Source organism: Rhamphochromis longiceps, linkage group LG13 (genome assembly GCF_057381845.1).
Source record: "Rhamphochromis longiceps isolate RC_006_pf linkage group LG13, R_longiceps_female_GT1.1, whole genome shotgun sequence".
Classification (NCBI taxonomy): Eukaryota; Metazoa; Chordata; class Actinopteri; order Cichliformes; family Cichlidae; genus Rhamphochromis; species Rhamphochromis longiceps.
Window position 1 is genome coordinate 236,702 of NC_140569.1, and position 24,945 is coordinate 261,646.

General features: G+C 41.9%; 1 protein-coding gene across 1 annotated transcript in view; it reads right to left on the reverse strand.

Moving 5' to 3' along the window:
- col13a1 (collagen, type XIII, alpha 1) overlaps positions 1-24,945 on the reverse strand; it is a 67,246-nt gene that overhangs the window by 35,179 nt on the left and 7,122 nt on the right. The window contains exons 4-25 of the mRNA XM_085427277.1: positions 18,732-18,782; positions 16,931-16,966; positions 16,492-16,518; positions 16,301-16,327; positions 14,133-14,159; positions 13,998-14,024; positions 13,468-13,494; positions 12,070-12,138; positions 10,590-10,652; positions 9,736-9,828; positions 9,448-9,489; positions 9,337-9,354; positions 9,012-9,038; positions 8,585-8,620; positions 7,689-7,715; positions 3,885-3,971; positions 3,599-3,634; positions 3,468-3,521; positions 3,353-3,376; positions 3,229-3,282; positions 1,621-1,665; positions 1,303-1,437 (exon numbers count right to left, since the gene is read on the reverse strand). Coding sequence (XP_085283403.1) covers positions 1,303-1,437; positions 1,621-1,665; positions 3,229-3,282; positions 3,353-3,376; positions 3,468-3,521; positions 3,599-3,634; positions 3,885-3,971; positions 7,689-7,715; positions 8,585-8,620; positions 9,012-9,038; positions 9,337-9,354; positions 9,448-9,489; positions 9,736-9,828; positions 10,590-10,652; positions 12,070-12,138; positions 13,468-13,494; positions 13,998-14,024; positions 14,133-14,159; positions 16,301-16,327; positions 16,492-16,518; positions 16,931-16,966; positions 18,732-18,782 — 1,032 coding nt within the window. The remainder of the gene's footprint in view (positions 1-1,302; positions 1,438-1,620; positions 1,666-3,228; positions 3,283-3,352; positions 3,377-3,467; positions 3,522-3,598; positions 3,635-3,884; positions 3,972-7,688; positions 7,716-8,584; positions 8,621-9,011; positions 9,039-9,336; positions 9,355-9,447; positions 9,490-9,735; positions 9,829-10,589; positions 10,653-12,069; positions 12,139-13,467; positions 13,495-13,997; positions 14,025-14,132; positions 14,160-16,300; positions 16,328-16,491; positions 16,519-16,930; positions 16,967-18,731; positions 18,783-24,945) is intronic.

Here is a 24,945-nt window from a genome sequence, read left to right on the forward strand (position 1 = left end):
TAGTCCCTGCCACATACTCCGAGGGTTGTCAAACTGTTGCTCCACCCTGTCCCTGTACTCACGTTTGGCTGCTTTGATCGTCTTCCGGAGTTGGTAATGTGCGTGTTTGTAGTCCGATGTGTTCGCGGAGGCAAAGGCGGTGTTCCGTGCCGCCAGTGCCGCGCGAACATCTCCGTTAATCCAGGGTTTTTGATTTGGGAAGGATTTAACTGTTCTGGATGGGACGACATCTTCCACGCATTTCCTGATAAATCCACAGACTGAGTCTGTGTACTCATCAATGTCTCTGGCGGCCACGTGAAACATTTCCCAGTCCGCGTGATCAAAACAGTCCCGCAGCGCAGACTCCGATTGGTCCGTCCAACAGTGCATGGGGCCTGGTGCCTACTTTGTTTTACATTTTGTATGTCTTACTGTCAGACATCTGTTGCATAACCCGAGTCTTATACAGCAAATCTCACCCAAGTAGTGAAGATCTACAAGGTTTCTAAGCATATTAAATTCATAAATATATAATGCACCTAATTACTGCTGCAACAATTCATCGGCATAATCATAATGTCATTGACTATAAAAATTTGTTGATGCACAATTTTATCATTGACAGGTCATATACTAACATCACGTAAATGTGTTTTTGTAACTGCAATAAGCTTCAGGAAGCGATGGGGGCAGTATCGCCTCTATCGTCTGCCAAGACTTCACTCAATACTAACAAAGAAGAACATGTTGTGAATGCAAACATGAGGATGGAAGAAAAGGGAAACTGAGATTTTAAAATACGCAACAGCATTTCACAGAAAACTGCACAGAAGTGCATTCGGGGTGGGCGAGGTTGAGATGGTTTGCTAAAGGTGGGCTGATCAATCCAAATATTTGTTCTGATATCAGATTGATTCTAACACTATAGGATAGAGACATTATTTCTATCCTCCAAGTTCAGTAAATAGTTTTTAACAAATAAATATTTTTTGAAAGATCTACTTCAAACATGCACAAATATTAAAAATATGTCCCAGCATTGACAGATTCCAAACAATCTGTATTTTTCCCCCAATAAATTTGTTAGAAGAAATTTTAAAATAAGATGTCCTGATCCACCAAATATAGCAAATGCATCAGTTAATTTCTTGCACAGAACTCCAACTTACAGTCTTTGACACTCTCGGGGTCTCTTCCAAGTCTTTAATTAGATAAGAGTGTAGCGAGAAAGACCAAGATGTACCCTCTGGATGACAACGATGTGGAACAGTGATAATGTGGAACTTCAAAGACAGTTGTGTGGTTAACGTAGTCACTTACAGGTGATCCAGATGGACCCATGTCACCCTTGGTGCCTTTGGGTCCTGGAAAGCCCATGACACCTCCCTCTCCTCTGGGACCTTCAGGACCTGCCGGGCCCAGGAGACCAGGTTCTCCAGGCTTCCCTCGAGGTCCCTGAAAATAGAGGATCATAAGTTGCTCCACTTTATTAAATGTAAACAACAGAAATCTGCATGAATTAAATGTGTGTTATATCAAATCAGTGATGGTTAAGTGTAATTATCACCCACACTCTTGGATTTTAGGAACCTCATAAAATCAGACCTGAGTAATAACATGGAGACAACATAATATTACCTTCTCTCCATCCAGTCCTGGTGGACCTGGTAGACCAACTTCACCCTAAGGACAAACCAAGGTCGCATTACCAACTAGGCAAACCAGACAATTGTCTTCGTTTACAATAACTGCACATCCACACCAATGTCATTATGACTGAAAGAGAAACCTCTTTTAACACAGCCTGTTTGTTTGTTTTAATGCAGACTCTTGCAGCTCTATCTGCAAATCAACATTTTTAAGCAATACCAGACTAGACATTCATGCTATTATGTAAAATGTCGCATTGGGTTGGCTGCAGGTAGAGCAGGTCATCTGCTGATTGGAAGTTTGGTGGTTCATTTCCAGTCTGCATGTCAAATATCCTTGGGCAGGATACTAACCTCAACTGGAGTATGAATGTGTGCGAATGTTAGCAGTTATGTAGAAACAGAATAGGAAAAAACTGCTTGTATGAGTGGGTGAATGAGGCATTGTCAGTGCTCAGGTAGAATAGGGAAGGGCTATATAAGAAGGAGTCCATTTACATGTCACATGTCCTAATAACAATAGTCTAATCTGGAGGAGATGAAGGCATGAACAAACATCTCCAATTCACCTCTAGAGACAAAAGTCCTGAGTTTAGTGATATTTCTTATGTGAAGAAAGAAACAACGGCTTGCAGACTTGATTTTGGCATCAAAAGTCAAAGATGAACCCAAGTGTCCGAGCAGCAGCTTTTACAGTGGATGAGAAAGACACCAAACGTTGTCTGATTTGGGCCTTAATGCTCTGTTGTCTGTATTAAGCTGCAGAAAATTGTTTGCCATCCAGCCATTAATTGTGTTAAGACGGTCCAATTTATCCAATTCTTGGAAAAATGTTAAAAAGTTGTTACAATCCTTATCTGAAAAGACTGGAGACAAACAATGCTATTCTGTGTATCAAAGAAAACCTTAGGATCTCTTTTTCCTACTCTCACATTTTTTATCATTTTATTTTTTATTAAAAGGAATTTTTTCCTTTTAATAACCCTTATGTGCCTCAAGTTTTCTGGCTTTCCACAGCTGCTCAGCTCTACAGCAACGTCACCTAAAACTGCGGATAGATTCAGTGATCCGAGGAGGAGATTTGAGAGATGCCACTTTGGCCGGTACAATCTGAAATGAAGGAAGCTGCACCCAGTTTTATACCATCAGTCTCAGCCAGATTATTAGCAAACAATTCTACAGATTCTTCCACCACAGAGTCAGTAATAAGTTGTGAGTGCTATGCATGAACAGAGGGCAGAGTGTCAAGGCTAGAAGATAGATCAAATAAAAGACATTTATGGTCACTAATAAAAATGTCTTGCAACATTCTCACACAGTAACACAATAATGTAGCACATTAATAAATTGTCATTGCCAATGTCAAATTTACTACACAAGATTTTTAGTTATCCACCTGATGGACAAGCAGAGAAAAATAATTTATCACCAAACCCCAGCCTGTGTAGACCACAGAACAAAAAACTGAAACCATAGGGGAGTGTAAAATATGCACATTACCATATATTCATTGTGAATGATGACAAAAGTATGCATGTTTAGTTATACTGCGTGCAAGCATCATCTGGCATTGTGTTATTCTAAAATACTCTCCTACCTTGGCTCCAGGGATTCCAGGTGTCCCTGGAGGTCCAGGTAATCCAGGAGGGCCCTATAAGGATGAGAGATTCAGTCATGAGATATGTTTGCATTTTGTGCAATACAATCTAGAAAATACTCACCATCAGGGGGATGTTGCGGATATCCTGTGAAGAAATATTAAATGTTACTAATGCTTTATTTAATGTGTTACTTTCTTTGTAGATGAGAAAGTGAAACTCATATGAAGCGACATACATTTTCATACTGGATTTCAGCCCTTCCTGGCTCCCCAGTCGGGCCTGGCAGACCCTAGAAGGTGCAGATGTGCCATTTGTCAACTCAGTGGACACATGTTAATAAAAACTTTTATTTCATCCAGAACTTACCCTTGGGCCAGCTGGGCCTTGAATACCTGCTTCCCCCTATTAGTTGATGTAAGACATAAGACTTTGGTTAGGCATAAATATGCTATAGGATTCATATTTTTCTGAATAAAGGCCCTTTCAAAATTTATTTCTAGTGCTCTTATCCTCCTTTTTCTCCCTGGGATCCTTTGTCACCCTATAATAAAAATATTCTAATATTATGCAGTAACTTCACAGAGTTAGAGTTACTTAAGCATTTTTTAAGTAATAATTTCATTGCTGTTTCATGGCATTGTATTTCACTCACTCTGGGTCCTCTTAGTCCCGGCAGTCCTGGTGAACCAGGCTCTCCTTTAATTCCCGGGGCTCCAGTGTTCAGCTCTCCTTTCTCTCCCTGTCATACATATAGAAAAGGTCTTAACCAATGGCATACACTGTTATCTCCAATTTTATCTCCATGAAAATCAAGAATAATCAGTCCTCTGAAGAATACTGTCAGCAGTTCCAGAGCAAATAAATACATAGTAAGCTGGTAAGTGGCCCTGGGGGACATTGTTGTCTAACCGTTCTGTCCGTGGCTTCTAACAGTTAAACATTTACTGTTTCATGAATTGAACAAATAGTGGCAATATGAAGGTTGATAGAAATGATTGGTAGAATTAGCCAGTTTCATGAAAACAGTCATTAAGACTACACATTCTGTCAAAGAGGGAGCAAAATCCAGCAGCACGGAAAGACAGCCATCTTGGAACGGATATATTCACTGACACACTGAAATGGGTGAGTTACTAACAAGCTATGATGACAGAAAGATGACAAAACCACCATAAATAAACAAAACCACTATGAACCACAAAGAGTGAAAAAAACAATAGTGGCCGCCTCGTGGTAGATTCTAGGTGATGTTCAGAAAAGGTGTCACAGGGATTCAAACTCATCTGAGAGTTTTAGTGGATGCACCTACAGTTTGAATGTAAAAATCCTACGCTGCCTAGTTCTCGAGTTATCATGTTAACAAAACTTTCAGAAAGTGTCTGTGAGTGTTCATCACGACATATCCTTGGTAATGAGGATGAGACATGACAAGGGCGCACCCCAGGGGCCAGAAGGAGGTAGAGAAAGACGTAGGAGACCTGGGCCATCTACAGCTCCCCAAAGTACTCAAGACCCAAGGCCACATATCTATAAGAACTGTTTGCACCCCAGAAGAAGAATGAAGGCCCCCAACTGAGCCCTCACAGCCAAAAGACACGAGCCCCAGAGAATCAGAGGCAAGGGGCAGCCCAACCTGCCGGAGGCTGACCATGTCAGCGTGACCCGAGATTGGCCAAAGTGCCCAAGAACCCCCTCCCCTCCCCATGACAAAGAGGCCCAAGTCACCTTGGACCACAACCCCCAAGGAAGCAGGCTGATAACCACGGTCAGCTTTTTAACCAGCAGGGTCGGCCTGATGAAAATTGATGAAAATGTAAAAAAAACATGAAAATGTAGATAAGGTTGATCAGCTCCACAACTCTGAGTGGGGCTGGTAAGTGAAGTGAAGGGGGTTCAGATGTGGTCTGACCAGAGGATGGAACTGATCGAGGTTGTCTTCCAAGGTCTTAGTTAGGTGCAAAGAAGCATCGTTTTCCAGCCACAATCACATATCACCCAGTTGAATCAGCCTTTACATTATAAACCGTAAATTGTTTACTGTTGCTAATCATGATCGCTGCCCCTCTTGATCTTGAGTCAAAGTTGGACTGAAACACTTCAGCTGTGCAGATATGAGTCTTCTGCAGAAAATGCAATGCCTGTGTTTAGCTGTTTTAAAGATCTAATAACTTTTTAAAATTTCATTGACTAATTGCTGCTGTAATGGAGGTTGTGCTCTCCGAGTGCTTCTTGTTCTTACAGTGATATGACATGGACCTTCAGCACCTCCAGACTGGTCAAAAAAGCCCAGCAAAGATCGCTCTGCCTGAGAAGGTACAATGAGCAGAGTTCCTCTAGAAATGGCTGCTGGACTTTTACAGGACAACCTGGGATGTGGTGGTTCAAAACACAAGAGTTCACTTGAGATGATCCCAAAGTGTCCCATTAGTAAACTCAAAGGTTTGTCCAATGTTCACAAAGTTTGCATTTTAACACTTCTTTTTACTGTGACCTACAGTGTGTGTAGATATATGTGCACTGACAAAGTTTCCATTACAAAAACAAATTACACATACGGATACCTTTAAGACCTATCGGCAACTCTTACACTGAAGAGACCGTAATCAGCCAGTGATGACACTGCAGTATTGCTTTCATTGTGTTTGTGTTGCAGCCCAGTGTCCTGACAGTCAAGAAGCACAAGGAGATGCACCTACTGCTAGAGTTTCCATAACCGCTTACAAATTCCATGTGTGCACCAACGAGTGACAGTATCTGCTTCAACACCTATTCAATGTGTCACAGAGACACAGAAACAAGAAAAACGCCACTGAAAAGTTTCATCTGAAAGATATTCTAACAGCATATGTGCATCTCCAAAAGTTGATTCTGTTCATCTGGACGTAGCGTTTTGTGGGAGAAACGTTTTGTCATCATCCAGGTGACTTCTTCAGTCTCAGCTGACTGCAGGTTTCCCCCAATCTTATAAACAGGACATGAAAGTATATGTGCAGTCACCATGTCACACTGAATACCTCGTATTCTAGCAACTTTTAAATGTCTTTTCAATTAGATTTGCACAGTTTACTTTACTATTGTTCTAGCCACCTCTAGTCCGTTTCTATCCTTTGCAAGTCCTTCCTGCTGCGAATCATGAGCAGATGAACCGTCAACAATGTGTAAAGTTCAACTAAGCAACTAAAATGTCTTCATAAAGTCAGACATTGGATTGGATAACAGAATGACTTGTGTGAAATAATGTCTATCTCCCTCCTGCTTATTCTTATCTTATTCTTCATCATTTCCTCCGGCTATTTAATTGTTCCTCCTCATTTGCAGTGAAGGAAATGTGGGCACACACTTCTCCTGGTCATGAAATCCAGTATCTTACTGCTATTGTATTTAAAATATGGGAGCAGAACAGACAATTTTAATAAGAGCTGCTTTCAGAAACACCACCTATGTTAGTATTTTGCAACAATGACTGATGGAGGTGTTGGATGTGTCTGTTCCCTGTGTGTCATTAGACCTGAGCTTCCTGCTGGGAGTTTCAGGAGTTTTCTCTGAGATTATAGGACCAATTTCCCCTAAGTTCATAGATTATTCTTCCTTGTGCAACTATTTCTGGGCACTGAAGGTTCAGCCTGTGAAATCACTTTCTCTTTATTAAAGAGTAAAAGCCTTCACAGATTGCTGCTCCCTGTGGATACAAAATGCTATACAAGTTTAACCTTCCTCCTGCCACCATCTGTCTGAGGCCCCTAATGGAGAAAACATACCCTGCCATCCTAATGTGGCCAGTACAGAGATGTACTGTGAGCCCAGGTCTGCTGGGACTGCTGCAGTGCTGACAGAGGAAGCAGAGTCCACCATGTAGAAAAACAAGACAATAAATGTCTTCATATTTAATTATTCTGTGGTAAAGCCTCTAAGACATGACAAGCATCTAAGACATAAGTGCATCCAGGTAAGTTCCAGTTTCCTGTGTTCAGAGACAGACAGCAGAAGGATTTGAAGCCTGTTTCTACTGATTCATACATTTAAAGCATGTTCCTATCACCCAGACTCCAGCAGTGACATCTGCCATCTTGGCATGAATAAATAATCCTTAAAATGCCACACACACAAGCTCCCTGCTTGGCTTTTATTTTTCATTCTCTCGCCTCTCTCTGGGAACGCCCTCACTCTTTCACCTCCCCACACAGTGCATGGAAACATTAGCTCAAGCAAGCAGACAGTCCACTTCATCCAAGGGGAAACAGACCACAGGGAGACGGGGAGCTGACAGAAGTAGAGCTACAGCCTCCTCTTGTTAGCTGCTTAAACTATGGAACTGAATTAAATCCTCTCGTGGAATTAAGGCCAGAAACTATGAAGAGAAGTCTGTGTCGGGCTCTTCAGCTTTGAACTCAGCTTTACTTTACTAAAGTGAGTAGTTCAGAAAAAACAAAAGGTGCCTTATTTTACTTCCTCTTACCTTATTTCCTTGGTCTCCCCCAACTCCCTGTGAAGCAGATAACAATGCTGTAAATTTAACAATAATTATACTCTCCACTAGATGGCGCACACGATATTTTGTAGTCCTTTCAGTGAGTAATGTTTCATGTCAGTGAGCTGATGGGCTCATGGCAGAAAACAGATAAGATGGAACATTTACAATAATCTGCACAGAAGGAGAGCAGCAGCTTATTTTCACAAGTGCCAACATTTGAGCTCTTGGGCAAAATCACATCTTATAGATTTATACTGTGAATTCGTTGCTATAACTGTTCATATCCAGATGGCAGAGACATTAAAATCTACAACTGTTTATTCGATTATACAGTTTGGACAAAGACACAAACTAATAATAATATTGTTTTTGTTGTTTTTTGTATGTCCTGTCCACATTAGAGCAATCAGAATCATTGTGTGAAGGACAAGGACAGTCTGAAGGATTTATTTTCCCATGTAAACCAGTACAGCTTTACTGGTCCACTTGATTGACATATTTTATTGGACCTTTATTATTATTATTATTTATTTTTTTCATTTTGAGTTATTACACTGAGAACGGACAGGACCGGAGGACAGGAAAGAGAAAGAAAGAGAAAATGGGAAGAGAGTTAACAGAAGGAAAGAGAGAGAGAAAAGACTAGCAAGGAAAAACACAGCATCCGCAACCGTAAATAATAAACAGTATAAATAAATAGTAATATTGTCACCAGTGATAGGGTTTAAAGGCACTTGTCATCAGGAGATTAGATCTCTTGGAGCAAGCTACTGTATCCTGCAAACTGTCCTCAAACCTTAGAGGATGATCTTAAAAGCTTAGAGTGTGTTGGAGAGTTTCTCCTGATGCTTTGGGTCAAACATAAAGCAGAAGGTAAATACCTTTGGGCCTGCTGGGCCAACATCACCTCGATCCCCCTGTGGAGACAAACAGACACACATACAAACACCAAAATAATAACACTAATAAACACTGAAAGCACAGTAACAGCCAACAGATGATCAAAGTGGTGTCTCGAAACCTATTAAAACTGAGCCCTATTTCTTTATTTCCCTTTTAAAGTAAAAATATAAGAGTTCATTATGAACATAAAAATAAATAAAATACTAAAATAAAAATAAATAAAATACTACTTCCTTAATCTTTCTGCTTTGATCGTACGCAGGTATTCAAAGCTACATGATACATACGTCCATCATTAGTAAATAAGTGGTCATTTCTTTCCGTTCATAAGGAAAAATGTGTCTACTGGAATATAGCATAGTTGAAATAATACTTTTTAAATGTAAAACACAGAAGGGAGCTCACCTTTTGTCCTGGCACACCTGGCTCACCCTGAAGACATAAAACAATAAGTGTATATGTATAAAGCATCTATACATTCAGCTTTGATTTACCGCAGTAAGCATTTCACATCTCTGCGTCACATCTGAGCTCACAGTTCACATTCCTGCTTTCAAACAATCCATAACAATTAATGCATCACGTGGAGCGTTTGCATCAGGCACACTGAAAACTTTCTGACTTGGTGTCATGTGGCCTGTTTGACTCCTACAACTCTAAATTCATCACGGCGGGCTACAGTGATGCTGTTTTTATTTTGCACTTTGTATTAGAAAGAATGTTTTTTCACCTTTAGTCCAGGCAAGAGCTGCATAAAGAAGGAAGAAGAATGTTAATGTTGCATGAATTAATAATGTGAAGGCTCTAGAAAAACATGACGAGTCACAACACTAATGCTTACCCTTGGGTCTTTTCCAGGTTTGCCTGGCTCTCCAGGTTTACCCTGTGTGACATAAAACTTTGTTTTACAAAGACTATACGAGCCATGTCATAATCTTGTGAACAATGACATTATGCCCCTCCCTCTAGTGAGAGCATAACAGTAAATACATTCATATAAAGTGAACCTTTATACTAGTGAGTCTCTTAAATCTTGTCTGAGATGGAAAAGTCTGTTAAATTTAAATTTGACACCATGGTGCGTGACACCAGAGGATATATAAAGAGGTAAACTCAGATTAAGACTCACCGGTGGGCCATTGGCCCCATCCGATCCCGGTGTTCCCGGTGGACCGGGTGGCCCCGGAGGTCCTGCAGGCCCCTGTATTCCAGGCTCGCCCTGCTAAGAGAGTTTGAGTTAAAACCTGTCATTCTACAGTGAGCCACACCAGCCATGTCCAAACAACCTCACACTACACTGCAATCAATTCAATAAAGGGTGGGGAGCAAGTGCTGTGGTGTTGGAGAGAGCAAGGTAAGCTAAGGAACAGGGCGAGCAGTTATTATGCTGGAGAACAATGACTTTTTTCAATTAATACCCAGTTTCTACATGCTTGACCTGTGACCCTCAGCTGACAGGATATGCAAGCATATGGTCAATAGATGCTCCAAAAGTGACCAAAGAGTCATTTAGCAATAACACAATCACAGAGGTTTCATTTTCTGGACTGCTGTCCACAGTTACCAGTGTGGATCAAGAAGACAGTGAATAGAAAGAGTGCCTTTCTTATTCAATGATGTGAATGCCCTCCCTGTCAATGAGGTCAAAAAACCCCAAGTATCCAAAAGCTCTGAAAACCAATCACATGATTGAGGCTGGTGTAAAATATGAAAACCTTCAAGAACACCATTTTACTTGTGACTCTAGAGACCATCATACAGAGACATTTAATTAACCATCATCTTATCTTAATTCAATGCTACACAAGCTATACAACACAATTTTTGTACCATTGTTGTCCAGCTTTATGCACACCTTCATATATATACATATATATACACATATACATATATACACACACACACACACACACATGGCAGCAGAGAGAAGCTGTGGGAAGGAAGAGAAGTTGGATGGCAAGCAGGGGACATACACAATTGTACCTTGAGGCGTTTTAATATTAGAGGGCTTATTGAGGGCATGTTGCGCACGGTGATGGGCAACATCTGCTGGGGGGGAAGTCACAAAGCACAGGTGGCCAGCGATGCAAAAAGGTCACAGGGCAAAGGTCACCAGGAGGCCAAAGAAAGGAAACAGGGTAGAAGAGGAGAAAGACGGATAGAGGGGGAGGGATGTAGAGGGAAAAAGAAATGAGGGTGAAAGGAAATGGGAAGTCAAATTAGAAAAAAGGAAATAAGGCTGAAGAAAGGAAATCTAAAAAAGAGGCCCCAGTAAAGCAAACTATAGGCCTGAAGCTGCAAAGGGGATGGTCCATGCACTGATATGCTCTAAATTATATGCTGAATTTTGTTTTGCTTCTTAGATGCCAGCAGAGAGCCTTTCTGTTTGCTGTGCAGGATTTGTTGTGAATCAGCATCCCCATTAACTGTTACTCAGGCCCGTAGATTGCAGTGGAGCAGAGGAAGGAGCCTGTCTTGCCACAAAGAGAGTACAGCAGTAGAGTTACAGTACATATTCAGACTTACTGTGGCCAACTGTCCAACACAGGGCTGTACAATACGTCGCTTCTGTTGAGATGACCAGTGCGATCAGATAAAAGGTCAGTACAAGTAAACCTGTGATGAGAGCTTTGTTTTCCCAAGTGCATGAAACGTGCCTACTTTTTACAAAGCGTACATATTTCCACAAACTTTATGATGCCACTAAAACGAAAGCACCTTTATCAATAAAGTAAACCCAAAATAATTCCTGGCCAGTCTTCTCTGTCTTAACACGTATCCAATGTTACATTTGATTGACTTCAGTTAGACGATGCCTGTTTTGCTATGTAACCAATCACGCTCTTTATTCAGAAGATCACTTAGAAGTTCTATGGAAATACATACAGCAGATTATAAGCAAAGGTGAGGGAAGAGTAAAAGTAGGCAAGTCTGCTGCTTTGTCTCCAACCATTACAGTGATCCACCACAACTGAGAACAGCTTTAGATGGATATAAGTCACCTGCTGCTAATATTAAGAATGAATCAGATAAAAATGGTCTTTCCTGTGGGGAATATTTGTCTTTATGTTGAGATGCATAAAAATGAAAAAGTATCAGAAATGCAAAACTAAAGGACAAACAATGAACATGCTGACAAGTGGAAATTTAAGGCTCCTTAAAGGATTTTTGATATCTTACGTTGACAAAATAAAACTTGACTGAATGTGTGACTGTGGCTTGTAGCAAAGAGTACTTGGAGTTTTTAAAAAAAGCATCAAGTAAATACTCAGTAAAGGTTTTGTGTCACCAAAAAGGAAATGCATTAAGCTGATCCTGATTAATGAATCTTTATTCTTTTCTCTGGGTGGAAAGCAGAAGGTTGACGAGTGCCTTTGTTCGTGGGCACTGGCTCTCTTTGTGGCATGACCTCGCAGCACCCAGTGAGGGTTATCAAACAGGGTGTTCAGAGACACCCACAAACCTTCAACAGAGTATGACTTGATCGTAATGCAGCCAGGGTTTTCAGAGGAAGATCCTGCACAAAGAGGCCCTACACACCATGGAAATTGTCATTTTAGGCAACAAACCATTTCATTATCAAATCCAACAGAAAGTTACATACAGAACTGAGGTCAACATTCGCCCAGCTTACATAATCGAATCTTTAGTATCAGAAGAGCTGAGATGCATTTTCTCTAAACACCGGGTCTCTGTGGCTTTTAAACACCAAAACACGCTGCACCAAAAACTGGTCCACCCCAAGGATCGGGTCCCCCGACACAAACAGAGTAACATAGTGTACGCTGTTAAGTGCAGGAGGATTGCCAGGATTTATACATCGGAGAAACCAAACAACCTCTGGCTACAACACAGAAGAGCCACCTCGTCAGGCCAGGACTCTGCAGTCTATTTACACCTACAGGCCAGTGGACACTCTTTCAATGATGAGGATGTAACATCCTGGACAGGGAGGAACGCTGGTTTGAGGGCAGAGTCAAGGAGGCCATTTACGTGAAAAGGGAAAGACCATCTCTGAGGTTACATCTGTCATCATCTTACAAAGCTGTGATTGCAGCCATTTCCAAACTCTGAATGGTAGTTGTTTAATAAACAACTAGAACCAGATAATTATCAGAGAAAATCCACTTGCATCAGTCCCTTCATCCAACTTCAAATTACTCAAATGCCCAAGGCCCTTTGAGGTGATGGTAGTGGTGGATGTTGATTATGAGGTTGTGCAAATTGACAAAGGCAGAGCAATGCAGATTTACCACCTCAACCTGACCCTCCTAAAAGCATAGAGGTAGGCGGAGCTTGACTCTCTGCTGAGCTAGGTGAATAACTGAAAAGGCAGTGGCGTATTAGAGCCATCTTCACCTGTAAATATTGGAAACAAAGTATTTGACAAGACATTGTTGCCTGTCTATTATTACTAAGACTAAATTAACATCTGAACTCCACAAACAGCAATTCCCTAAGACTGCGGCCTGGACTGTGTTTATACCATAGGAATGCCCCTCCAGACTGCTGCAGGGGTTTCTTAAAAACTTAAAGACTAGCTAAAAATAGGCTAATTTATCAGACAAATCTCCATTACATAGCAGACTCTTTTTCCTGGCAATCATACACATCTGTCTGTATAGCATGCTGCTGGTAGGGACCCTGTTTTCCCTCAGCTACCTGAACTGCAGAGACAGAGGGCCAAAGAACTGCAGTTCCACATGTGCTACCTATCATTCATCTATTTTTGTCATCGTTAACGACTCTATTAGTTAATCTTAAAAAAAGAACATAATAATAACACACTCAATATGTTAAACTTTGACTTCTTCTGAAAGAGAACCAGCAAAGAATTAGTTTAGTAGTAATGTTTCCTTACCCGATGTGTGTAATCGCCACAGATACCCTTGAATAAACGAAAAAAGTTGAATTAGAAAGAGATCGTTAGAGTATCAGAAAACTGATCTGAATGGCATAAAGAGCCATAACCCTAACCCTAGCCCTTTCACACGGTGAGTGTAGTTTAGTCTATGGAAACTGTGTTGAGTTCTGTAGCTCAAGAAGAGTTTTCCCAAATGTGATAGCATACACCTTGATGGTGTCATAATGTTGCCCTCTGAGGCTGACACACTGCTTACATTACTGCTACCACACACTGTAGAGATATGCTAGTTAAAGCTGATAAGCTCTGTGCTATCTTGCCCTGATTCTAAAAAACAACATGATGGAAGCCATAAGCAGACATTTACTCTTTCAAATGTGGACTCCAGAAATCAGTGGCCCGTCTTTTATATACAATCTATGCTTCTGATGCTTTAATTAAATGGTGTGAGTACTTCTTTCATCAAATAAAGGGTAGTACACTCACCAGCCATAATAAAAGAAAAACATGAAAAATAAAAATCTCACCTTCTCCCCTTTAGGTCCAGGTTCCCCCTGGACAGCAAAAGAACACAAGTAAAGAAAAGAGGAGTTGGTTACAAAGGTAGCAAAGAGCTGAGCAGTGCGTAATCAGAGGACTGACATCAGGTCTCAGATACTTACTGGGTGTCCTTTAGGACCACGCTGTCCCTGAAAGACACCAGGAAAACACTTTGTCTTAAATATGACCTAGGCATTGATTAGCTGCTGCAAGGTGTGAAAGACTTAACATGAGTGAAAATCATTTTCTCAGAATAATCAATCAAACTGAAAAATGGACTGTTCTAACTTCTTGTTAGGAACGAACCCACTCAGGTTAACTTCCCACTAAGGCCTGGATGTGACCTGCACAAGTAGCTGTCAGATCTCAGCAACTGGTTTATTAAAGAACTCAGGAAGAGGGGCACAAATCCATCCATCCAGTCTATCCCAACTTTATATTCACTGTGTTTTTAATTTGTTAAAGAACGACTTTGTTGCACAGGGCTGCTCCACTTGCCCTGTGGGGGGTCTCTGTCTTTTAAACTTGGGTTCTCTACCAGAGACTTAGGATCTTGAGGGTCCTGGGCAGTATCTTTGGTGTTCCTAGGACTAGGTTCCTGCGACTGCCATTCCTGGGATCTGCTTTAGCCACTCTTCTATTTTTGCCATCACTGCCCTGAGTGCTCTGATTACCACAGGGACCACTCCACATCTTTTCTCTCAGCTCTTGGTATTTTTTAATCTTCACATCTTCCTTCTTCCCGATGTCGCTATCACTTGGTATAGCTACATCTAACGCTACAGCTGTCTTCCTCTGCTTGAACTTGGCCTGTCTGTATCTGAAAGTCCCACTGGATCTTAGCTGGGTCATTTTCAACCATCCTAAAGGCCATATCCCACTGGATAATTGGATACGACCTTGGGACTTCCAGGCCATAATCATCACAGATCTCCCTGTGTACTACGACAGCCACTTGCTCATGGCACGTATAACCTGCCAGCTAGCATCTTGCACTATTCTGCTGTGTGCTGGAATATCTCAGGGAACAGTCTGTGCAGCCTGAACCTGGTAGACCCCAGCCTCTATCAATCTTGTGCTTAAAGCTTGTTCCTGTGCTGCCATGATTAGTGTTTCTGTGCTGTTTTTCAGTCCAACTTTGTCCAGCCATACAAAGTGGGAAGAATGTTGTTTCCCCTAACATTCCCAGATAGTTTCACAATTGTCTATGAAACCTACATTGTTTTTAAGGAGAAAACTGGCTGCTCCTGTCTGCATGCCAAATATCCTCGGCCAAGACACTAACCCCAATTTGCTCTCTGATGTTGTTTATCTTATCTATTTTAATTCTGTTTTATTTGATTATATTATCCCTCTGTTCAGCACTTTGGCCCACACTTGATGTCTTTTAAATGTGCTATCTAAATAAAGCTGACTTGACTTGATGCAACAATCAGAGAGTGTGTGAATGACAGATTGAAAACACTTACATTTAAAAATTATAGAAAAACGTGCTTGTGTAAATGGGTGAATGAGGCAGGTTGTGTAAAGAACTTCAAGTGCTCAGATATAGTAGAAAAGCGTCATACAAAAATCAGGCCATTTGCATTACACCCCCCCCCCCCCCCCCCCCCCCCCCGTCCAATTGGGGGAGGGAAACAAAGAAAACTACAGAGTTTGACATTTTTTGCAAAGTTACACACCAGTTCATTATTAACCTTAAAACCTTTGACTGACATAACCCTGTGTCATATTTCTAAAAACAGAATTGCTAGTAGCCAGAGTTTTCCCTTGGCAGGTTGGTGATGGACTTTTGTTCCGGATACGGTTCCTGTTCCTACCCAACTGCTCGGGACGATCGGCTGGGAGAGAGCTAACGATGGCTAAAGGACAGCACAGAGGACGACAGCACAAGAACAGATCCTAAACACCAGATCCGTAGAGGCAAGAGTCTACTACAGCTGACAGGCCCAGGGTTGCAGACCTTGTTGCAGGATAGTTGTAGGATGGGACTGCATATGGACTTCCAGTCCCTAAGCCCCAGTGGGAGACACCACCAAAGGTGGTTAAGAACAACAGGGCGTCGAGTTCCACACAGTCAAGCCAACATATAGTGGAGGTTGACAAGGAGCAGAAGAATGCAGGGACAGATGTGTCTGTCCCAGCAGACAGCAACAAGCAATAAGAAGCACGGGAAATAGAGAAGTACCAGGTAGTTACGGGACAAGATTTTGTTTTTGTTCTGTTTGTGTACTTTTCATGTTATATTATAACGAGTGCTTGATTGGCACTATTTATGTTTATGACTTACCATGTCTCCCTTTGGTCCACTCTGTCCCTTTGTGGAGGCAAAACAATTAAATCAATCCAAACATATAACATCACTAAACTAAAAAATAATAATAAAGATGATGATGGCTGGTAGAATTTTTATTAATGACCAGTGAAGGAACTAAATTATTCAGTTCTTCCAGTTTGCAAAAGCAACTTAATGGTACTCACAGGCTTGCCATCTAACCCAATTGGACCCTGGGAGAGGAGAGGAGAAGACAGTACAACATTTAGATTGTGTTATAGTCCCTGACTCACAAAGATGCAATTTCTAACTTTTAGGAAATACACTGGCAATTAAATAAAGACTGTGTATCTTGCTCAGACATACAGATGGCAGTGCTGGTGGTAGTAGAAGGAAGGTGCTGTTACCAGTATGCTACTAGTTAAAACAGTTATTGGTCTGTGTTTACTGTGCTGAGCAGCACTCACAAAGTGGCAATCTAATCATGAGAAGATGGTAATATTTTGGTTTGATGTTCCATTTTATCTAAAGGAGTGCAGAAAATGTTTTTACATATTTTATATGAGTAAAATCGTCAATCACCAGCTAATTCATGAAGTATTATAGCCTAAAAACAACCCTGGCAAACAGGTGGTTATAGCTTACTGGAAATCCTGGAAATCCTCTTGTACCAGGTTGTCCCTAAAGAGATGAAAAAAAGAGAAAACCATGAGTGTTTAACATGCATCCGACAGTCTGACATAAAGCCTGGAAAAGTGTAGTTGAGAGTAGAACGGTTCCGCTATTTTTACGTATTTTGTAAATGGTGAATACACTGTGTGCGATTTCCTTCTGTGTACACGAGGAAATCAGATACTGAAAAATGTTCTGTCTCGCCTCAGGCCAGCAATGACTGTGAAGCTTCAAAATGTACCACATATTCATCCAACCCAGTGACATGACAAAATGACAGGACAGACGAGCTCTACAGAGGGTTGTGCGGTCAGCTGAGCGCACCATCCGCTCCGAGCTCCCTGACCTGCACTCAATCTACAGCAGGCGGTGCTGGACCAAGGCCAGGAAGATCGTGAAGGACCTCAGCCATCCCAACAACAGACTGTTCTCTCTGTTGAGGTCAGGAAAGCGATTCCGCTCCCTGAAGACCAACACAGAGAGACTGAGGAGGAGCTTCTTCCCGCAGGCGATACGGTCTCTCAATCACACCACCACACAGTACTGACCCACACATATGGTTCTTACACACACACTGGACTTTCTGGACTTTGGTTTTGCACAACACTGGTCACTATATTCTTCATTTCCGGTTAATACTTGTACAGCTGCTGTTATTGTGTATATATTTATTTATATTTAGATTTCTTCATACATTCTTATATAGTTCTATATTGTGTATTTTGTTGTACAGTTATTTTATTTTCAACTTTAATTTATATATTTATCTTTATCTTATTCTTCCCAGTTAAATTTACCCTTCATTCTAATTTGTGTTGTACAGTTATTTCATTTTTAACCTTAATTTATATTTTATTCCTTCCTAGTTAAATTTACCCTTTTTAATTTTTCATATTTATTTCCTTTCTTATTCATAGTCTTTTCCTTTTTTGTTTTCTTTAGGTCACGAGCAGTTGTCCAAGCATTTCACTACATATCGTACTGTGTATGACTGTGTACGTGACAAATAAAAATTTGAATTTGATTTGAATTTGAAAATGCTAAAGATGCTGAAGCATTTGTTTTGCCTCGGGTTGCATAACCTCCTGTTTTCCTCAGCGCTCTGTTTTTTGTTCACAACTGTAATGTGTTTGCGACTGACTCTTCTTGGATTCTCCTGTGCAGAGTCTCTTCTGCAGCCTGTTATTTATTAGAAATGCCTATTACAATACAGGAAAAGTGGGCATACAAAAGGATAGACTATAATAATGAACACTAAGAAAAACAGATGCTTAGGCTGGCTAGTTGCCCTCCTGTAAACTATAAACGGGGAGAAACATTCAACTCGTGTTGTCACCTGAGAATTTTGGTCAAAACAAGAGAAACCAGTATGACTGGATAACTAGCCGTGAGCCCAGCTGGACAAGGATGGAGCGTCCAGCTTTGTTCCCTGATAAAATAACGATGACTAGTGATCCAGTCTAACTTAACTTCCAATGCAATCGTTTACACATGCACTCTGCAATTATATAACAATATTCTGTCATGGAGCAGTGACTCAGTCTTGAATAAAGACAATTTGGCCGAGCCAACATAAATCCGTGCTCAGTACTCCACAAACCTGAAAAGTAAGGAGTTGTCTAATTTAATTAATAGAGCTGAAAAGTCTGTTGGTGTCCACAAAACTGATGTGATGAGTTCTACAACAGTGGTAGCTAATAAAGACATTTGCTGCATAGACAAGCAGACGTGATTAAAGGTAAAAGGGTTCGTAGTTCTAGGGAGAGACACTTACAGGAGGTCCTCTTGGTCCAATGATAGACAGGCCAGGCTCACCTGGTGCTCCCTATGAACAGACAGAAAGACAGGAAAAGGGATTCCTTCCTCTAGCACTCACATCTATAAATATTATCAGAGGGATTCAACAAAAAGGTAAATGGCTACAGCAATTCATCACATACAATGTTTAAATGTTTAAAGAAATGTAAAGCTGATGTGACACCAATGTCTGGTTACTTGGGGTTTAAATTCTAAGCTGGTTTAAATTTGGTGATAGTGGGTAAACACCAGTGGCTACTGAACTAACTCCTGATCCTTGTTTAACCTCCTAAGACCCGAACTCTTCCACGGCATGCATTTTTAATTTCTCTTTGATATTTGGGCTGATTGGGACCTGATGAATGTAAAAACAAAGAATTAGCAGATTTATTTTTTTTAACCTAATTTTTGTTTATAACAAAAATGAGAGCCACATATGAGGATTTTCATTTTAAATTTCGATAGAACAGTAGCAGTATAATGTCCTTGTAAGTGGATATCAGGCCCTTGCAGAGCAAAATTGAGTATTTTGGTCTAAATAACCCAAAATGTGATGTCCACATATGTGGACGCCAGGTCCTAGGAGGTTAAGGGTTCTATAAATGATTAGACTTAATGGAAGAATGTTATTAAAATGTGCAGTAATGCATGAAGCGCAACCTCTTGTTTCTTCATATTTTGCTAGGAAAATGGGAGATACTTGCAATTACGTATTGAACTACTGTCTCTTGGACAACCTTCTTCCTTCTAATTTCTTTGAATAGCATTCAGGAATAGTTCTCCACACATTGCTTAACTCTGGTTCTGGTTCATTTGCTGCTTTTTGTTCCGTTCTCTGTCACTCTGCCACTGATCATGTTCCATTGTGTTTTTTTCTATTTAGAAAAGCATTTGCAGTGTGGGATTACTGTCACTGTCATGGTCCTGGGTCTTTGATCCAGTGTTTTTATTCTGCACTCTTTATTTGCTCCTTTGGTTTTAAGAAATGTTTACATTCATGTGTGAGTGAAGCGCTGCTGAGGATCTCCTTAATCCCACTAGCCCGTCTTCCATGGAGGACGGAGAGTCTGGGGACGACAGGGACAACTCGTCTATCTCCGAGGGTTAGGTCACTGCGGTAAACAAAGAACGAGACTGCAGACACAAGCGGTGGAAATGCGCTTCCTACGAAGGGTGGCTGGCCTCTCCCTTAGAGATGGGGCAAGGAGATTGGCCATCTAGGAGGGGTTCTGAGTAGTTGGAAGCTAAACACAGAGCACCTGTATAAAAAAGCCCAAAGCCGACTGAACTTCCTCAGGAGGCTGAGGTCTTTTAACATCTGCAGGAAGCTCCTGAGGATGTTTTACCAGTCAGTGGTTGCTGGAGTACTTTTCTATGCTGTGGTGTGCTGGGGGAGCAGCACAGCAAAGAGGGACTCATCCAGGCTGGAGAAACTGATCAGGAAGGCTAGCTCTGTGGTCGGCATGAAGCTGGACACTCTGGTGACAGTGGCAGAGAAAAGGACATTAAAGAAACTGTTGGACATTATGAACAATGCTGGGCATCCTCTGCACACGGCCATAAACAATCAGAAGAGTCTGTTCAGTGACAGGTTGCTTCTCCCCAAGACAAGAACTAACAGACTTAAAAACTCCTTTGTCCCACACGCCATCAGACTGTTTAACTCCTCTCTGGAGGGGAGAGGGAGGGGAGACAGGAGGACAAAGGAGGGGGGAACAACTAAGCTGTAGTGCCTCTTCACCTCACTGTACAATACCTTGTGCAATACTTTTTGTAAATAGTCAACAGTGCAATAGACTCCATACTTGAAATGTGCAATTCACTTGTATTTTTATTTTTTATTCCTATTTATTCTATTTATCCCCTTTGTATATTTTATTTATATTTGTCTCTGTATTTATATATATGTGTGTGTGTGTGTGTGTGTGTGTGTGTATATATATATATAACAATTCTGTAACTGTAACTTCGGTCGTTGCTGTGCTTTTTTGGAAGTCGAATTTCCCAGAGGAACCCACCCGAGGGATTAATAAAGTTCTATCCTATCCTATCCTATCCTATCCTATCCTAAAGCTGTGATTTTGAGATTAATTCTGTCTGCTGAGTCCTGCATCTGGGTTCACTCTCTATTTGCCACAAAACTGTTCAATGACATGGGACATATAAATATAAAATGGTTGCCAATCGTACGCATTCCCGATGGTTAAATCAAAAACTGATTGAACTTTTTTGTGTTGAATAATTATATCAATATAATGCCCACTGATATCAGTTATATCAATGGGCAGCACGATGGCACGGTGGGAAGCACTGTTGCCTCACAGCAAGAAGGTCCTGAGTTCAATTCCACCATCAGGCCGGGGTCTTTCTGTGTGGAGTTTGCATGTTCTCCCCGTGTTTGCATGGGTTCTCCCCGGGTACTCCGGCTTCCCCCCATAGTCCAGAGACATGCATGTGTTTTACAGATAGCTCTAGATAATTACTGTTGTAGCTCAACTTTTTAACATATTAGAAAACACTTTACATCCTGCGGCGGTCTATCCTTCAAGCGTAGTGTCTTGGCTGTTCCTAGGAGTGCGCTCTTCTAGACAGAGAACTTGGATGTTGCTCCTGGGATCTGCTGGAGCCACTCGCCTACCTTGGGATTCACTGCGCCGAGCGCTGCGATTACCACTTGGACCACCGTTACCTTCACCCTCCACACCTTCTCCAGCTCTTCTCTGAGCCCTTGGTATTTCTCCAGCTTCTCGTGTTCATTCTTCTTGATTTTGCTGTCACTCGGAACTGCTACATCGATCACTATCACATACGTCTTCCTCCGTCTACCACCACTATGTCCAGTTGGTTAGCCATCACCATTTTGTCCGTCTGTATCTGGAAGTCCCACAGAATCTTAACTCAGTTGTTCGCCACCTTCCTTGGGGGCATCTCCCATTTTGACCTCAGGACTTCCAGGCCACACTCGGCACAGATGTTCCTGTACACTATGCCGGCCACTTGGTTATGGCGTTCCATGTATGCCCTGCCTGCTAGCATCTTACACCCTGCTGTTATGTGCTGGATTGTCTCAGGAGCATCTTTACACAGCCTGCACCTGGGGTCCTGCCTGGTGTGATAGACCCCAGCCTCTATGGATCTTGTGCTCAGAGCTTGTTCCTGTGCTGCCATGATTAGTGCTTCCGTGCTGTCTTTCAATCCAGCCACTGGTAGGATTTCTGGATGTCAGCCACCTCCTCTATCTGCCGGTGGTACATACCATGCAGGGGCCTGTCCTTCCATGGCAGAGAGGCGCCTCCTCTTCCTCGGGTTTGTGCTGCCTGAGGTATTCACTGAGCACGCAGTTAGCCGGGGCAGTCTTCCTGATATACTCATGGATGTTTGTTGTCTCATCCTGGACAGTGGCTCTGACGCTCACTAGGCCCCGGCCTCCTTCCTTTCACTTAGCGTACAGCCTCAGGGTGCTGGATTTTGGGTGAAACTCTCTACGTATGGTCAGGAGGAGATAGAAGAATCAAGACGAGGGTCTTGATGTCAGTGGCTTCTATCTCCTCCTTTAGCCAGCTTATTGTCCCAGCAGGGTACCTGATCACGGGCAGGGCGTAGGTGTTGATAGCCCGGATCTTGTTCTTACCGTTCAGCTGACTCCTCAGGACTTGCCTCTGCAGGTACTTGGTGGTTACAGCTTTTCTAGTGACCTCTTCATGGTTGCCATTTGCCTGTGTCATTCCCAGGTAGTTGTAGCTGTCCTCTATGTCTGCAGTATTGCCTTCTGGTAGTGCAATCCCCTTCCCTCTTTTCGTTACCATCTGTCTACACTTCTCCAGTCCGAACGACATTCCGATGTCGCTGCTGTACATCCTGGTGGTGTGGATCAGTGAATCGATGTCTTGTTCACTCTTGGCAAACAGCTTAATGTATGACAACTGCTCCATTCCATAGTTGGTATCCGTAGCCAGTCTTATCAATGATCTCACCAAAGGGGTCCATGTCTATGCAGAACAGCAGTGGAGACAGAGCATCTCCTTGGTAGATCCCTCAATTGATGTTTACTTGTGGTGTTGGCCTCTAGTTAGGACTGGGCAACATATTGAGTTTTTAAATACATCGATATATTTTTATACGAGATATGAGATGTGACAATATCGTTTATATCGATATAGTCTATGTTACGTTATAATGCCTCTCTTTCGTCCACTTTTGTCTCTACGCAACGTTACTCTGCCTCGCCTCTCTCCTTCACTGAACACAACTTCCCCTCGCCCATCGCTTCACCTGCAGGCAACGACAAGATGGACACGCCAACTATCAAAGAGGAGCTGGTCGGTAAAAACTAAACATTTGGACATTGCTATTTTAGTGCTGGTAGCAGTGATCTCGTTAAAATGATGTTAACGCCATAACTGCATTAACACGGCAAATCTCCGTTAACGAGTTACCGCGGATCACCCCGTGCGTGGGGCTGGACGGCGTCAACGGGTTAACGAGCTAACTGGGCTAACATGTTGACGCCATCTAAAATCCTTTCATTGTCTCAAAACTCGACGGTGCACCTTATGTATGAATTCTGGTTGTGCTTACTGACCGCGAACCGATTTTCTGTGGTACACGGCGCTCAGCAATCTGTCAAAAAATGTTTTTGGACGACTTTGCTAAGCTACAAAGCCGCACCGCTTGATGGATTGTTGGAGCATTACGGCTACCGTAGTCAGGAGCCTCGCGGAGTGATACGCATGGGCTTCAATGTAATATTACCGTATTGTGTGCGTAAGGACCACATATGGCACTTATTAAGAGACATGGTTACAAAGAGGATTTCAAACTCAGTCACACAGTAGAACTTGGGAACAGAGCAGCTGCAAATCTGTCTTTGTTATTATGCTCAGTGTCTTTTTAGTTTACATCTTGACTGCACAATTGTGAGCAGTTTGTTATGCACAAAAACAACATTGTTTTATTTTATTTATGGAGCATTATTATTTAATAAAAAATTATAATTTATTTCCGAGTAATTCTTTTTATTTACATCTACGCTGTACGTTAATAAAAGTGCCTGTGTGAGATCTGGGACACAGCTTTGACTAAAAACTCTCTTTTTGTTCTTACTTTATGGTTTTAAAAAATATTGAGATATATATCGTATATCACCATCCAGCTAAGGAATATCGAGATATGAATTTTGGGCCAGCCCTACCTCTAGTGTTGTTCACCGAATCCCCATTGCATTACTGATGAAGGCTCTTATTGTCCTGTGGATCTTGTGCAGTTCATAGGCAGGTTATTGGTCGGGAGTTGGATGGAACTGGTCCCTTCTGCGTGTCTCTCATAAACTAGCAGCTGGTTCATTTGTGCTCCCAGTGGCTCATGGAGTACCGTCAGCTTCTTCAGCCAGTAGTCATGAATCATGTCAGGGTCTAATGCTGTCCAACTTTTCATACCCTTTCTTGGATGTCTGCCACTGTGGTCCCTACTGGACTATTCAGGGAGTTTACTGTGGTCTCTTAGATTCACTAGCCACTGTGGATTGTCGTTATAGATTGGGTCCTTCTCCCATATGCTCTTCCAGTATTGCTCCGTCTCCAGCCTTGGTGGTGCTGTTCTCATATTGTTCCCTGCCACTGAGAGTACACCTTAGATTGTTCTGTGGAGTCGACCTGGTTTCTCCCCCTGCCTTCTAGCTCTCTAGTGTACCTCTTCAAGTGGCTGGACAAGGCTGTGAGTCTTTCCTTGGCAGTTTCCAAGGACTCTGTACTTCTTAGGTACCTTTTCTTTATTACACCTTTCTGTAGCTTCAAAAGTTTGCTAACTTCTCTCCATGCTACCTTGATCTTGGCCTCTAGTCTCCTTCTCCATGGAGGAAACAGCTCCATGTGGCTTTTCATCTTGTAACCAAGCATCTTACAGACCACTGCTACCGTGGTGTTGATTAGCTGATTGGATGGTCGCAGTTGGTATCGTCCTTAGTGCTGTGTTTACATCTTCTAGTAAATCTTCAGAGGGTACTTCACGTTTTACCAGAAGGTAAAAGTAATGATTGAAAAAGAGGGTTCGTTTAATTTGAGGTTGTTGTCTGTTGCTTCCTTGGTGTGCTCCCGCTTTGGTAAGTCAGAGAATTTCATTTGTACAGATGAGAAGTCACAGGTTAGGGTTTGAATTTCAACCAAAACCAGGACCCACTCGGAGAAAACAAAACC